Source organism: Gymnoscopelus braueri (genome assembly GCF_963280865.1).
Source record: "Gymnoscopelus braueri genome assembly, chromosome: 1".
NCBI lineage: Eukaryota > Metazoa > Chordata > Actinopteri > Myctophiformes > Myctophidae > Gymnoscopelus > Gymnoscopelus braueri.
In genome coordinates, this window is record NC_137603.1 from 54,861,496 (window position 1) to 54,877,844 (window position 16,349).

At 43.8% G+C, this 16,349-nt stretch overlaps 1 protein-coding gene across 3 annotated transcripts in view; it reads right to left on the minus strand.

Moving 5' to 3' along the window:
- Positions 1-14,323, minus strand: part of chd9 (chromodomain helicase DNA binding protein 9) — a 162,600-nt gene extending 148,277 nt beyond the window's left edge. For 2 of the 3 annotated variants that reach the window (XM_080428485.1, XM_080428483.1), the window contains exons 1-2: positions 14,190-14,323; positions 6,344-8,156 (exon numbers count right to left, since the gene is read on the minus strand). In XM_080428485.1, the coding sequence (XP_080284611.1) occupies positions 6,344-8,035 (1,692 nt within the window). In that variant the 5' untranslated portion in view covers positions 8,036-8,156; positions 14,190-14,323. Of the gene's footprint in view, positions 1-6,343; positions 8,157-13,105; positions 13,291-14,189 lie in introns of all 3 variants that reach the window. The other variant, XM_080428484.1, reaches the window with a different exon arrangement.
- Positions 14,324-16,349: the final 2,026 nt, after the last annotated feature.

The following is a 16,349-nucleotide window of genomic DNA, read 5'->3' on the forward strand; positions in this document are numbered from 1 at the left end:
AAAGATTTTTTGCCAATGGCATTGACGACTCGACTCAAGGAATGCGAGTTGACGTCACACCAACGTCAACTCGCCATCAATAGAATAATCGACTTTGATGTACAGTGGTCGAATAGTGGTTTGATAGTCAAATATTCGGATATTCGATTATTCTGTTAATGCCCTAAGGCATAGTAGACATTTGTAGAATTATGTCCTTAATCTAATCTAACAACCCCTGGCACAACATTGTTTTCAAATGGAAGTTGGCGCGCTAATATGTATGAATTTGGGGGTTCATGACATGAAGATGTCTGAGTGAGAAGCACTGTATTAAGTTGGCAAAAGCAGGGCTGAACATAAGCACTCATTTATCATAATATTGGCTACTGTGGCAACTTATGAGTCATTGCCAACAGAACAATGAGTATTTATGGGATTTGATGTACTGTGACTATCCCTTATGCTATTAACATGAGGGTGAGCTACGTAAAGACCTACATGGTTGACACGTTAACCCATTCAATCTGGGAACGAATACTGTGTAATTTTCTATTTTTAGCTATAAGTATTATTTTATACTGGGCTATTCAAAAATAGCAGATATACAAGCTCGTAGTGCGGCACCGAGTGCAGCGCTACGATGCAATTTCTTTCCGAAGAATCGAGAAGAATTTAGCAAATCTTTGAATATATATATTTTTTAAAGCGAACATTTTTAACTCAAATCTTTGCTTCTGGGGGATTCTACAAATGTCTTCTAAATTCCAACAGTTGCTAGTGGTTCTCAAACTTTTTTCATGTCAAGGACCCCCAAAATGATGTATTTGTCCGCGGACACCCCAATCTCAAAATATTTTGTTCCAGGGACCCCCAGAAACAAAGATGAGTTAAAAAATGTATATTCAAAGATTTGCATCAGATTATTTTTTCTCCAAAATAGCAGATCTACAAGCTCATAGCGCAGCAGTCGGTGCTGCGCTATGAGCTTGTATATCTGCTATATTTGAATAGCCAAATAAATCTAAAGTGACACAGATGCGTTCGCGGATTGAATGGGTTAAGAGGAAAGCAGGGGTTGGGTGAGAGAATGTTAAATGATGTTCATTGTTTTAGTAAGAGCAAGTTGTATGTGAGTAGACATGGGACCGCATAGGAAGAGCCAGTCGAGTCCAGTGTCAATAACTTCTGAACACAGGCACGCTTGTTGTAGTCTCAGAGAGCAGACATTTGTGTTTCTTTTTAACACAACCTTAATACGCTGATGCAACAAATTGGCACATTCTTATAAAAAGGATTTGGTAATGTTGTCAGTTACTTATGTCGTCGCTATCGGGTGGAAAACTTGCATGTCCAAAACGGTTTGTTACTTAATATCAGGAAATGGAAAAATGTAGTTGTTATTTAGTCACAAACTCTTGTTAATACTTTTCATTGATTAAATAGTTATAAAACCAGACAAGAGTTAACTACTTTAAACCTGGTGTCCCTATTTTGGTCATATCATTATACCGGTAAGTGAAAATGTAGGCCTACCTACACAGTAAATCCTGACTGTTTAACTTAATTAAAGCACATAGAATTATGTTTCAAAAAACAACACATAGACATGAATTGTGTGTCAGAAAAGGTTGATACATTTAAAAGACTGAGTAGGCTGTTGCAATGCACTAGCCTGGTAAACCATCCTGGTCACGTGTATTCACTTTATAATGTGTCGTCTACAGCAGTGGTTCCCAAATTATTTTTGTTTGTTTTCTCACTCAACAGTAAACAAACCAACATACAGTATAAGGGTATACGGGGTATCTGCACATTTCTAAAGTTACAATTTAATGATGTTTAAGACTTTAACTTTAATACCAAATTGGCCAAATTGTCAAATATTACGTAGAAAGAGGCAACCATTGTGAAAATAGCCAATCTACAATTCCAAGTGCTTGTCAGGGTGGGGGGTCCCCAGTTCAAATATGATTATTTTGGGGGGTAGCGGCCTGAAAAGTTTGGGAACCCTTGTTCTACAGACTGGTCTGGCCCTAAGCACTGGGTGGGCGTTTTGCAGAAACCAAAAAGTGGAAGGGCCCTGTGATTGAAAGACGTTGATTGGCTCTTCCACTTTTTGGAAGAATGTGTTTTGTTTTGTTCTAATCTACATCTATGTTTGTATAGTTTTTCTAAGATGATTTCAACGTAGATTTTGTTGTTCATTAGTAGGATGCATGCCATGGACGCATCGACGGTGAGTAACTCGTGATATGACAACTCCTCCTGTCATATCACTATTTTCAACACAAATGCCTGTTGCTGGGACGCATCTGACAGCTGAGTTCTTGAGCTAGAGAAAACCTTAGATGACACAGACTTCAGCATACACATTTGCATATATTTGCGCTACTTTTCTATGTGTTTAAATAGGCATGTTTCTCAGCTGTTCAATAAGCCTCGTTAATTAGCCCACTTGTCGCATCGAAGCAGCAGGGATTCGTGTTTAAAATATATCCACGCTGGTTGTAGCTGGTGATCCAAACGTAGATACGTGTGCAGTGAATTCCACGCTGAACTACCTCCGAATCACCTGCTACTGCATGCCTACAATGAGGAGTGATGATTCGGAGTGTTCGTATTTTGAGGGACTTTTATTATTTTAATTAAACAATTTTCAACTTTGTCCCAGGGGGAAACACTGCAGATTACATTTCATATAAACCTTAAAATATTGGTGTATTAATATTTTTTGTTATAGCATAGTTATCATTCGAAAAAACTGAAGTGGCCGCGGGTGGTGGGGGTGGTGGACAGGCGAGGCTGTTAGATGAGACCAATGACACCCCAAAAGGCTCCCTTTGGATGTGAAAAGTTATTCAGTTCTTAATGGACCCACAATAAACCTTTCCACAAAGTGTTGTGGCGGTATTGCATGAATCCGTTTGGAAGTTATGCACTTTCTTTGTGATGGACAACTACCTCTTTTGGCCCGAATGATGTGAAAAGCTTACAGCAATCAGTTCTTCCTTGGCCCATGACCACCTTTCCACAAAGTTTTGTGCGAATTTCTTACTAACCTTTCCTTGACTTTTTTAAAAGGTCAGACAGACAGACAGACCAGGGCAAAATATAATCTCCTTACGAAGGTAATGATGTCAATCACAGTACATTTGTGTTAATAACAGGTTAATTTGATACTGATACTTGATACTGTAAAAGCACCATGCCCTGTTTTATATCCTGGCAATGGGGGGGGGGGGGGGGTTTGGGTTGCTTTTTACCCCTTTTTATCCCCAATTTAGTCGTATAGCATGTTGTCACTGCAGTTCTACTCTACCGTCCTACTCCTCCCGCCCAACACTCCCTGCTGACAGGTTCCACCCCAGCCTGTAGGAGTACGTGCAGTGACAAATACCCTCCCCGCCCACTACTTGACCACTGCGCCAACCGAGTGCCAATACCATGGCAATGTTAAATACTCCTTTCTGATTTCTGATACAACTAAATTTGAGTAAGGTTTCAGCCCTATCAGAGCGTTACTGATTTCCATTATAAAATAAAAGTTTATTATTTCAAAAAGTTCAAAACATATGTGAAAAACAAAATCACTTCTATGGCCTAGTGGCAGCGTACACAACAAATGTGGTGCTGGTCGGTACAGCGGTTTGCGAGATTAGCTCTGTCTGCACGCAGACCAACCCTCTGTTAGATACCCAGACTCCTGCTGAGCCATGTTGTAATAACACAAATGTATTCCCCAACATGACACAAATATGTAGTTGTAAAGTTGTCATGTGCGGCCAGGTAGACATGGGCAGCAATGACCGGATAGGAAGATCCAGCTCCTAAAAATGAGAAAAATGTGTGGTCCAACTGTCCAAGCCATGTTAGCATGTCATTAAAATATAACGAACATGAACTGTCCCATACGACATATACAGACGTATTGAAAATGGAACCATGTTTTTATTTTTGTGTAGACTAGGCAATAGGCATGAAAATGTTCCGAAACATGTCATGTCAAGAACCCACACATTGGGCCACCGACCGCTGAGTGGTTAAGGCTCGTACCGCATAGGCTCTGATGCCTGACAGCGTGTCCTGGGTTCGATTCCCGAGCCCGGCGGACCTTTGCTGCATGTCACTCCCCAACTCTCTCTCCCCGTTTCCTGTCTCTCTTCACTATCAATAAAGGCAGAAAAAAGAAAGAAAGAAAATAACCCCCACGTATTTAGTCGTGGACCCCCATTTGAAAAGATTGTGCTAGGGACCCCCATAAGATTTCTTTTGTTAAAATTATCCAAGATAATAAATCTAAAAAAAGTCTCCAGGATTATTCCAAAAGTCTCACAATTTGTCAACATTTTTCTAGCTTTTCTAAAATAGCCGATCTACAAGCTTACAATGCGTTGCGAAAGCGACGCATTGTGAGCTTGTACATCTGCTATTTTGAAATAGACTAAGTATAAAATAGGTTTAAAGTGGTTAAACAGATTTTAGCTGGGGCCGCCCTGGAACCCCCTCATTGACCCCGGAACCCCACTTTGAGGACCAGTGGGCTAGGCAGTGCTCATGCTGGTGCTCGTGCTGCTGCTCTGCCTGTGAGCTTGGAGGATGCTACAACATTACAGGACCAACTGTGCTCCAAGAACCGCCTCAAGCCTGTCACAGCCAGCTAATGCATTCTCCCAACCTCCCCCTCCATCTCTCTCTGTCTCTCTCTCTCAGTTCTCTCCTGTCTGTCCCTCAACCCCTCCCCCGCTCTCAAGTGCTCTCCTTCACTGAGCTCTCTCTCTCTCTCTCTCTCGCTCTCTCTACCGCCGCTCTCCCCCCACTCACACGTGCGCACACGCTTACGCACACACAAAGTCACATGGAAACCGCAATAGCGGCCACACAACATCAAGCGAGCGAGCGAACAAGCAAGCAAGCAAGCGAGCAAACCTCCCCCCACGCGCCGCTCTCCAGCCGGGGCAGTGTGCAAGTGCCTCTGGCTTGCCCTGACCCACATCTTGATATAGCCCTAAGTATGCTTACAGCTAAGTCCTGAAGACGCTCCTGCCACTCTCAGCCTAATCAGGCCCGACCTCCTGTCGGCTCGCGGGGCGGGTAGACAGGCCAGGCCGGGCAGATCATTATCATTTTCACCAGGAGGTTCCCAACGCCAACCTCTCTCTCCGCCCTCCCCCACTTAAGACCACACCACCACCACCACTGATTGCAGGTTCCCACCAGTCAGTCCCGCGCCACGCTCTCTATCTGGGCTAGTTAGTTAAACATTACATGGGTGGCTGGTTGCCCTCTGTGATACATAGCACAAGGAGAGCCCTCTTTTCTCTCTCCCTCTTCCACTGTTCGCTGTATTAATTCAGCAAACGCACTTGTAACGACTAATTTGTCCAGTCGTTTTCAACAAGTAATTATCCCTGCTCCGCTCTGATTCCAACGATTAGCCATATGCTGGAGTGAAACAGGACACGAGTGACTTTCATATACTGTACATACTGTATGTGAATTCTCAATCTGAATGGGAAAACTCAGCTTAGATCGCAATATCAGCTCTAGCTCAGCTTCAATACACTTCTGCAACATGTGAGACTTTAGATAAAGATACTGCGTGGCCTTGGGGGGAATGGCATTAAAAAGTGAGAATCACATAATAAAAGTGCATGATAGATTGGTACTGCGTAACAAGTCAGAAAAAGCCTCATTAAGTCTGAGTTATACAAGTGCATGTGGGAGTTGTTCACCGAAAATACGGTAGCCGATTTGCTATTTTCGGTGTGCATTTAAGTATACATCAGGCATACGGCCATGATCTTCATAATCAAAAACTAGGCACATCTGTGATTCTGTGAACAGTGCTACTAGTACACAGGACAAGAGCGTAAGGTGCATGACGTTATTCTCATTGGTAGGCTATACATAGTTTAACTTAAGGTCAATACATGCTCCTTACGACATCCAACACAAAATGGTGTTTCGGACAGACTTTCCGGAAAGTCAGGACATCTGGGGGTGCAGGAGTTCTGAGGAAATGTTCTGAGACCGGCCATCAGAAGTTCTGAATGATGTCAATTTGTAGTTATATAAGCTACCTTTCCAAAAATGTCAGAGGGAGCATGTATTGCGCTAAGTGTAATACTGTAGAAATGAGTGTGTAACATACTGTAGCAATTAGATTGGTAGGTTCTAATTAGTTGGCTTAAAAGACTGGACACAGAGGGTGACAACAATGACATGCGCCTGCCGCGACCAAGCCATTAAAAAAACTGCTGAAAAAAGACAACAGTGCGATCGTGTCCTACCATTTCCACAATTTCGGCCAACACATCCGTTACAGACAACAACAGAAAACATCCACGTCTTGATTCATTACCTTTTCTTCCTGGTAATCCAAAAGCGGGGGCTTCCTGTCCTCCCCTTCCTCCTGGCTGCCGTTGTCCCAGGAGCCGTTGGACTCATCCTGCTGGCTGAGTGCGGCTTCCAGCTGGGGCAGCAGGTCAGGCAGCAGGTCAGGAGCCTCCAGGCCCTCAAAGTCCCTGCCCTGAGCCTCTGCTGACAGTAGCCTCTCCTCCATGCCCTGGTATCCATTAATAGTGGCGCTGGAGGAGGAGGAGGTGGTGTTGATGATGGCAGGGACGCTGGCTGTAGCCCCGCAGCTCTGGGGCTGCTCAGGGGGCAGCTGGCCAGCCACACTGGGGTAGCAGCATATATCCTGGCCAAACATTTCCTTGGAGCTGTAGCTCCCCGGGGTCTGTCCCGAGCAGTGCAGGGGGCGATAAGGACATTCCTTGGCCTGGCTGACAAGGGCCTGGGGTGGCTGCTGTTGAAGGTGATGACCCATACTCGGTGGGGCTGTAAATTCACACCCAGGCCCTGACAGCTCAGGCACTGTGGAAGTATGGAGAGCAGCGGTGGTGGTGGCTGTGTTGGACCTGGGTACGGAGGCTGAGGGAAGATTCTGCTGACTCAGTCTGGGTATTTCAGGCTCTCCCGGGTAAGCAGGGTACTGGGAGGGCCGGTAGGCTGTGGGGGAGGTGACGGAGCACACGGGTAGGGTGTGAGCCATAGACGACGACTGCATGGAAAAGGACAGGCTGGGGTCTTCGGGTCCCGACCCAGGGAAAGCTTGAGCTCCCCTGGCCAACTGGTAGCCACCTTGCTGCTGGTGCTGTTGTAGAGGAGTCAAACCAAGAGAGCCATTCTGACTCTCCATATAGGACTTACTGGGCAGATCACCCGACGTAGGCGCGGCTCTGGAGTGGAAGCGAGATCCTCCTATAGTGAGCTGCTGTTGAACCAGCGGCTGACTGTGGTGCACTTGGCTCTGAAGATGGCTGCCTGGGTGAAAGGGAAAGTTGTGATGCTGCTGTTGTTGTTGTTGTACGGCCAGAGCCTGAGGGTTCATTTGGTGATGCTGACGTTGGTTCATCATCTGTTGATGGTGATTTTGCTGTTGATGCAGTTGTTGCAATCGCTGTTGTTGTTGTTGTTGTTGTTGACAGGGGTGGTGTTGCTGCTGTTGTGGTTGTTGCTGTCTACGCTGAAGTTGCTGGTCGTGAAGCTGCTGCTGCTGATGATGTTGATGAAGCTGCTGTGGCTGCTGCTGCTGAGATAAGGGGAGGTACATATTCCCATTCTGGTCCTGGTTTCCCCACATGGGGCTGCCACTGTTACAGAACATGCCATTAGACTGGGGAGCTTGTGCAATGGAGGTGCCATGATACTGGCCATGTTGCTGTGCCATAATGCCACCTCCTCCTGCTCCGTCACTGGTGCCCCCTGAGCCATGAAATGGCTGGCCCATAGGGTTTTGGGCCTTGATGGCGTTATAGTGACCCATCTGCTGTTCGTAGCCAGGAAGGGGCTGCTGCTGGGAGGACGTCGAGGAGGTCGGGGGCATCATGCCTTGGTGACGTTTCCCCGGTCCAAGAGGCTCTACTTGGAGGGGCTCAAAGTCAGCACTGAGGTTCAGTTCGTCCACTAGTGATGGTCCTGAGGCGAAGCCCTCCTCGTCCAGCCCCTCCAGCCCTCCAACAAACAGGTTGGAGTCATCAAAGAAGTCCATGGTGGCAGAGACTGGAGGGCCACACTGCAGCCTTCTGAGAGTCACCGAATCAAATCCAAAGCCAGGGTTGAGGAGCACCGCAGTGTCTATGGAGCTACAGTAGATCCATTATTCTGGGGCCCTGCGTAGAGAGAGACACATATTCAAATTCAAAGCAATTTTTTATCAGAACAAACTGGTATAAGGTCCCATTTCAGCTTAGGTTGCAGTTTGAAAACTGCTTATCAGACTAAACCACTACGGAGAAATAGTTTATTGCAGGTCCTCTCCCCCCCTACCAATACGGTGCAGTCGAATTTGTATTTAGGGGTGTCCGTCCATCCATCAAGCACCCTCTTTTTATGCAAGCCTCTTTTAAAAAAAAATGTTAGTAGTTGGTCACGGCGTATTTTCTCAACTGTGTCATATCACTGTAGGTTGACAGAGGTCTGTACTCAGTCAGCAGCAAGCATGACCAGAGAGTCAACAGAGGCTTCCGAACAGCCAGATAATGACTAGGTCAGGAAGGCCTGGAATAAGTTCAGCAACATCAATTACCTATTGGCAATGGCTTTAACACGTGCAGCAAAGCAGCTGATGCAAGCCAACTGGCAGCCAGCAGGCCAGGTGCCTCTTCCCTTTTCCTGTTCAAAACGCACACACCATACTAGCATAACCCACCACTGTGAGCCTGCCTGCTAGAGTAGTACATGTGGGAGGTGCACACAGCTGATAGCATTTTTAACAGCTACAGGGATGGACGGAGGAAAGCGAGGTTGGTTTTCCTCCTCTCAAACACAGATGACTAGCACAAGATGACAGATCTCCACACGTGTTGTGGTCACCGTTTGATGATGATATGCACACACACACACACACACACCCACACGAGTGCACACACGCATACACATGGTGTACTGTACAGTTGTTTCACACGTTGTTGAGGAGGATGGCACTGCTAAGGGAAGGGTGGATGGGATATAGAAAATAGCCACCAGCCAAATGCGTAATGCGCGTAAATTTGGACTAGACTTTCTTCTAATTTTGTCAACATGGGCTCCCCAGCATGACAAAACATTCCATCTCGCCATAAATAAATGTTATTATGTTATCTATTCAGAAATAGCAGATATACAAGCTCATAGCACTGCACGAGTGCCGTGCTATGAGCTTGTAGATCTTTTTTTTTTTTTTTTAATGGAAAATGTGTGCAAATCGTTGAAGATTTGTACTAAAATCTTAGTTTTTTGGGGGATTCTACAAATGTCTACTAACAGTTTTTTTTTTTAAACCTATGTTGCTATAATATCAGTGGTGCTCAAACTTTTTCATGTCATGGACCCCCCAACATGTATTTGGCCGTGGACCCCCATCTCAAAATATTTTGTTGCAGGGACCCCCAGAAGCAAAGATTTGAGTTACAAATGTTCGCTTTAAAAATATATATTATTCAAAGATTTGCACAAATGTTCACGTTTTTTCTAAAATAGCAGATCTACAAGCTCATAGCGTGGCACCGAGTGCCACACTATGAGCTTGTACATCTGCTATTTTTGAATAGCCAAAGGAATCTAAAAATGACACACAGATGCGTTCCAAGTCTTAATGGGTTAATGTTAAAGGGGTTTGAAACCATTACCTAGCCACGTACCCCTAGTGACAAACTGACAATAGCATTTATTTATTTAGTACGTAACTTTCCAAATTCTAGTCTAGGTGAAGCAAATGTGCCCCTGTGACCCATCTGGTGTTCAACACACTGGGCCAACCCCTGTCTAAGTAAACTGTGTCACTAAGCAGCAGCAGAGGAAAACCCAGGTCACATTTCAAACCATTAGTTCTGCCTCAATGTGAGCAACAGGTTGAAGAGTTATTTTTTTGAGAAATGAACCCAAATACTCGTACAACTGCTCAGCACAGACCAATAGAAATCACACTACACATACTGTACAAGTGACTGCAACTTCTCAACAGGACCAGTCACACAGACAATATGCAGAATTGCTAATTCCTCAGGCAAAGTCTGACCTGTCAACAGAGGTACACTACAGGGGGTGTACGCAGCAGCGGTGGAAAAATACTCTCATTTTTTTAAAGTAAAAGTAACAATACTGCAATGTAGAAGTACTCTGTTACAAGTAAAAGTCCCAAATTAAAAAATTACTTGAGTAAAAGTACAAAAGTATAGGTATCAAAATGTTCTTAAAAGTATCAAAAGTAAAAGTACTAAAAGGTTTGAAAATAGCAGATCTACAAGCTCACAACGCGTCGCGATGCGACACGTTGTGAGCTTGTAGATTGGCTATTTTCAAATAGCTTAGGTATAAAATAGGGCTAAAGTGTAGATAATTTGTAGAATCTGCCTCAGGTCTCTTAATGGGTTAATCTCTATGATTTTATTCAACTGCCAGTCTCCACCATCACCCACACATCATCTCTGTTCAGCCCACTAATGTGTTGGTATCCGCCTCGGCAACAAGTGTCATCACGTCCGCCAGCATGCTGAAACTATGGAAGGCTCTACAAGGGTGCTTATTTCCTATCTAGTCATTATTATATGGGCCATAAATATTTAAACCCAGGACCTGTCAAAGTATGCCAATTAGACACACAGCATTGTAGGCTAGGACCAGCTCAGTGGCCTTGTGGTTAGAGAGTTCCCTGGCCAAGTCATACCAAAGACTATAAAAATGGTACCAATGCCTCCCTGCTTGGCACTCAGTATCAAGGGTTGTCATGTCCCTGTGACATAATACCGTTGTGTCCAGGGGGTGCACTTGCACATCAAGCTGCGTAATGCCACGGAAACAGGAGACGGCTCTGATTAGGCTCCTGAGCTGGACCTCGTGGCTCGGGAACTCTCGTTTCCGATGGCTACTTTTCTTTACTATTACTTATTGTAGGCTAGACAATGTCATTCATGCTACAATGACTTCTATCGCCAGCGGTCTAGCTGGTGATAGCTAGTTTTCTTCTTTCGTTTTAAATTTTCATACCACCATCTACCCTGGTGAAATGTCAGGAAGCTATGAAGGTATGAACAAACACGTACCACCCAAGAATAGTCAAAAGGTTTGAACCCCATGTTTGATTAACAGTATCCTGTCAAAGTGTCCACACACAGGTTGCTGCACCCCTATGCTCATGTGTTACTCCAGAGCATCAGTGAAATACCTAACATAAAAGATACAAACGTTGCAGGCATTTAACAGCAGCTATTATCCAGAGTGACTCAAAATCTGAGTAAGTAACATGATAGAGATAGGCGTGGTAGAGGGAAAAAAATACTTTATACTCAAAATGTCCACCTTAATGCATCATGTGTGGATTACAAATGGCCATATTCACAAGGTTAAGAGTAATTTCTGAATAATTGTACAATATATGAAAAGGTGCATCCTATCAGAGCCTTCGTTGCTGTGACTCCACTATAATGGCTCACTCTCTCCTTTCTTAATATCTGTCTATGCCAAAGAAAATACAAGTAGGGAATGGCCTACTTTTTATTTTTTTTAGGGGAAAAAACAAAAATGTCAGTATTTTGCCGAGTAGCGCCACCAGCAAAATGCATGGTGATGGAATTCCTTGAGGAAGAACAGCATTTCTCCCCTCCAACTGAGTTCTAAGCTTCCGACACTGGTAGAATTCGTGTCAAAGCACATTAAAGCTATTCCAGTGGCTCCTGTGGGAAAGATGCTCTGTTGAGAGTTGCTTTCACTCTGGCCATTGCCCGTGTGGTTTCATTAGACTCACTACTAGAGCCTCTCCAGAGTAGTTCTCCTCAACTGGTTTCACACACTGCTTGTTGCCATGCATTGAATATGATGTATCAGCCACATAATACCCTATTCCTCAATCAAAATTGCCAGATCACTCCTGTAAAAGAGATTTGTTTTTTTTCGTGGTTGAATAAATTGTTCTTTGTACACAACCCTATCTAAACATCTTATAACACAGTAAAAGCAAATGTATTCATCTGCATTGCACTACACTTTCGCCAAGTGTTTTGACAAATATTACATGATTTACCCCCCGCCCCCCCCCTCAATCAAATGTTTACAGACTAATATCTCAATTATGACAATTTTATCAAAACTACCTATATGAGCAATTTACTACTTTCCATTTTCATGAAGCCAACTCAAGACATGACACCTGTTTAAGACCAGAAAGGCCTCATCAATGACAGTTGCATCTCACTCATTGACAAGACACTCAAATAGTGCCAGTGTTGTGGGTGCCATTCCAAAACACAGGGACTCTCAAAATGTTGTCTGACCACACTTTCCTTAGTTAAAAAATACTGATGAATAGCAACACACCATGACACACCTGAATCTGGGTCCCACAATAGCCTGTCAGGAATGCACCGTGGCTTTTGTTCCCTACCACCATTGGCATTACGGGTTCTTTGTTTACCTATTTGCCCATTGAACTATCATATCTGTGGCCTGAAGTGCCACTTATTCTTTTTTTTTTTTGCACGACTGGATGCTCAAATAAATAGGCGGCGTCCTGAAGCCTTATCTTACCCCCGTAAATAAAAATACAAGATAAGCACAATCACTGGCCAGCCAGACAAACAGAAATTAATACAACTTATGTTATGAACTTAGTGGTAGTGAGCCAATTCAGCCAAATAAGCCTCGCTTGATTGCTAACAGCCAGCCCAGCACTTAAGCTCATAACCTGTGGCCCCTAAAGAGAGGCCCCAGCCTGAGAAAAGTTGCCTACATAGGCGGTTTCTCTCACTTTCTGCATTATCAGAAGGCAATATTCAAAAATTATGGAGTTTATGACTAAGCTATATACATAGAATAACAGAAGTTTGAAGCTGTAGGCTATAGAGGCATATAGAAATGGGTGGCATCAAGTCAGTGTGTATGTATTGGCATCCCTTCACAGTTTCCCTTGGAGTCACCCTGAAAGTGCAGCTTTAGTAATACAATATTTGGACATTTGTAAATGTAAAATAATTTCGTCAGACTCACTCAGAACATAACCAGGGGGAAATTTTGCCTAAACCTCTGATTTAAGATTTCAAAGGAGTGGGTTGCCCCTCCGGCTATATTTTTTTACAACTGGTCTCACCTTCCTCCACAAGTAGGCTATCCTCTTCATCTTCTCAAAGCAAATGGCCTGATCAGCTCCTATGCAGGCAACCTTTTAACGTTACTTATCCGAGAGAGAGGGAGGGAGAGGGACTGAGGGAGAGAGAGATAGAGAGAGAGAGAACGAGGTGGTGGAAGCCAGACGCGCTCCTTGCCTGCCTCCGGCTAAAAAAAAGAAGAGAAAATGTTCGTCGACTATCAAGATATAAAGAAATAAAAAAGAAACACGCGTGGCTCATTAGTTTGGATTTAAGAGACCGGCGGCACCGCACGTGTTCCTCCTTACTAAATCACCACTTTATTTATGAGGAGCCACGGCCCACGGGACTCGAACGTTGCTGCCTGCCGTCGTGACGCTGAAGGAAGAGAGAGAGAGAGAGAGAGAGAGAGAGAGAGAGAGAGAGAGAGAGAGAGAGAGAGAGAGAGAGAGAGAGAGAGAGAGAGAGAGAGTCAGCCCAGGGAGGGCGGAGGTGGATGGATGGATGGAGTCGATAGACATTCACACAATAACACCTCTAGAGTTTGTTTGTTTGTTTGTTTGTTTGTTATGGACACCAACTTTAGTTTGGATACAATTGTATCCAAATACAATTCAAACACTCAACTACAACCCCACTATAATACTCCCCCGACAGACAGACAGACAGAGTGCGCTTCAGTGGTCGCTGTCATTTCAGAACCATCACCACCATGACGATAGGAGATACTTCTCTCTCTCTCTCTGTGTGTGTGTGTGTGTGTGTGTGTGTGTGTGTGTGTGTGTGTGTGTGTGTGTGTGTGTGTGTGTGTCCTCTCTCTGCCCCCCCCCCCCCAACACACACACACACACTTCGCAAAACGCTGTTAAGTCACTATAAAGTCCACTTTTATCTAGATATACACCATCATTTCTGCAGCAGTGTGGCTGTGCGTACGTGCGTACATGGGTGCGCGTATGTGCGTGCGTGTCATTAGTCATTACACACGCACAGCTGAGTTGTTAATGTCAGAATCATGACAGCTGTACCCGAGCCGCGCACAAAACAACAGTCAAACAACGTGTGTGAACTATTATCGTGACTTACCGATATGAAGGCTGGTGGTGAACGGCAGCAGGGTCCAGGTGTCACTGAGTGTGTGAGCCTGTGCGTTGTTGAAGTTGTTAAGTTGTACTGTGTGTGTGCGTGCGTGTGGTGAGTTGTAGTCCTGCACGGCAGAGCCGCTCTACCGCTGCGTGTGTGTGTGTGTGTGTGTGTGTGTGTCTACTGCTGCTGCTGACGTGACGACAACAAGCACGTTTACACAGGGGACTTTGTTGCCTTGAATTGATTCCCCGGGAGGCAGAGTTGAACTCCCAGGGCTAGGATGAAGGCTGTCTGTCTGTCTGTCTGTCTGCCTGCCTGCGTACTGTACAGACCCCACCCAAGAATGCAAACAATCAAGACAGAGCCCCAATCAAATCAATTCACAATTAAAAAATATGTATTTATTTATTTATTTAGGCGAGGCAAGGAAATTGTATGTGTATGTCACATGTCAACAACAAGGGAATTCAATGTGCTTTACACATTTATTAAATTATTATTTATTAATTTACTTGTATTTATTTAATTATATATTAGTCAGTTTGTGTGATATGTCTTGGTTAAAACAAAACGTTTTTGTTAAAAGTTTAAGATAGTAATCGTTACTCTATAAAGTGTAACTTGTTCAGTAACAGGGGTCTCCTCTTCTCAATCCTGATTGGATAAAATTGAACCTGAAATGTAAGAGCTGGAGAGATGAACAAACACTCTATAGCAATTAATACAATTAGTACTATATCAGAATATGGAGCCATTTCAACACTTATTTTAACCAAAGAAATCACTTACCCTACCTTTAATCCAATATGAAACAATTCTTTAATCCTATAAAAAATAAATAATAATAATAATCCAAGTAACATTTAAAACCCTGACACTATAGATGGGTTTCCGCGCGACGTCATCACAGAGCAGAGTGTGCAATCTGCGCATGCGGGAGGTAGAACGACCCGGAAGTGCCATTCACTCTATTGTTATTTTCGGGATTTAGATAGGCATAATGCTGCTATTATAGGCATAATAGGCATAATGCTGCTATTATATACAGACAGATACAACTTCCGACAAATCATTTTTATTGAGTAAATTATATATTACAAACTGCATCATTTAATCTACTTTCATTAAACCCGGTGAAGACCATTTATTTTATCAATGTACAATGGCCACAGCTGCTGCGGGTAATAGCGCCCTCTACAGGCTCTTCCCTCCACTGCGCGCGCATCATCCTCTCATGTTTACAAACGGGAAACCCATCTATATATAACTGCTGCTGATGAAAGGCCCTTTAGGCCAAGGGTTCCCAAACCTTTCAGGCTGTGACCCAAAATAATCATATTCATATTTGAACTGGGGACCCCCCACCCTGACAAGCACTGAATTGCATGAATTGCAGGCATTACATTTAGTTTGACTGAGTTCCACAAATAAATATTTTGAAAATAGCCAAACTACATGTACTCAACGCCTCGCACTGCCAGACATTGTGAGCTTGTAGATCGGCTATTTGTGTTTGCCTCCTTCTTACGTAATATTTGACAATTTGGCCTTAAAAGTCATTAAATTGTAAATGTTGAAATGTGTAGAATAGATACCCTGATATTAAAGAATCATATTTTAACTGGGGACCCCACCACCCTGACAAGCACTTGGAATTGTAGGCATTACATTTAGTTTGAAAATAATTTGGGGTCCTGACCCCCAGTTTTGGAACCACTGCTTTAGGCTACTATGTGGCCTGCATTTGTAAGTTAACTTGCAGCATAGTGTAAGTTAATGTAACTTGTAGTTAGCTATATGGCTGAACTATCGATCAAGCATGAATTACCAACTATGAAGATAAGCCACTCTAATAGCTACATTTGGCAAGTCGGCTACAACACGAAAAGTTGCCTTTATTTTTGCATTATTGTTTAAACGTAGGCTACCACTGTACTATTTGCAAACTGTTAATAAAGTATTCAATAGATCAAAAAGCCTAATAAAAAACAAATCGTGGCAAAAGAGTTCCAAATGCTATACGTCAAGTGGAGTGAGATTCCATTCCATATGCCGGAGGGACGCCACCACTGATTGACCAGTTGGTTGTTATGAGCGACAGCAATTTTAAAATGTTGGATAGTGAGTGGACAGGCAAGAACCTTTATGAGGGCTTTGAAT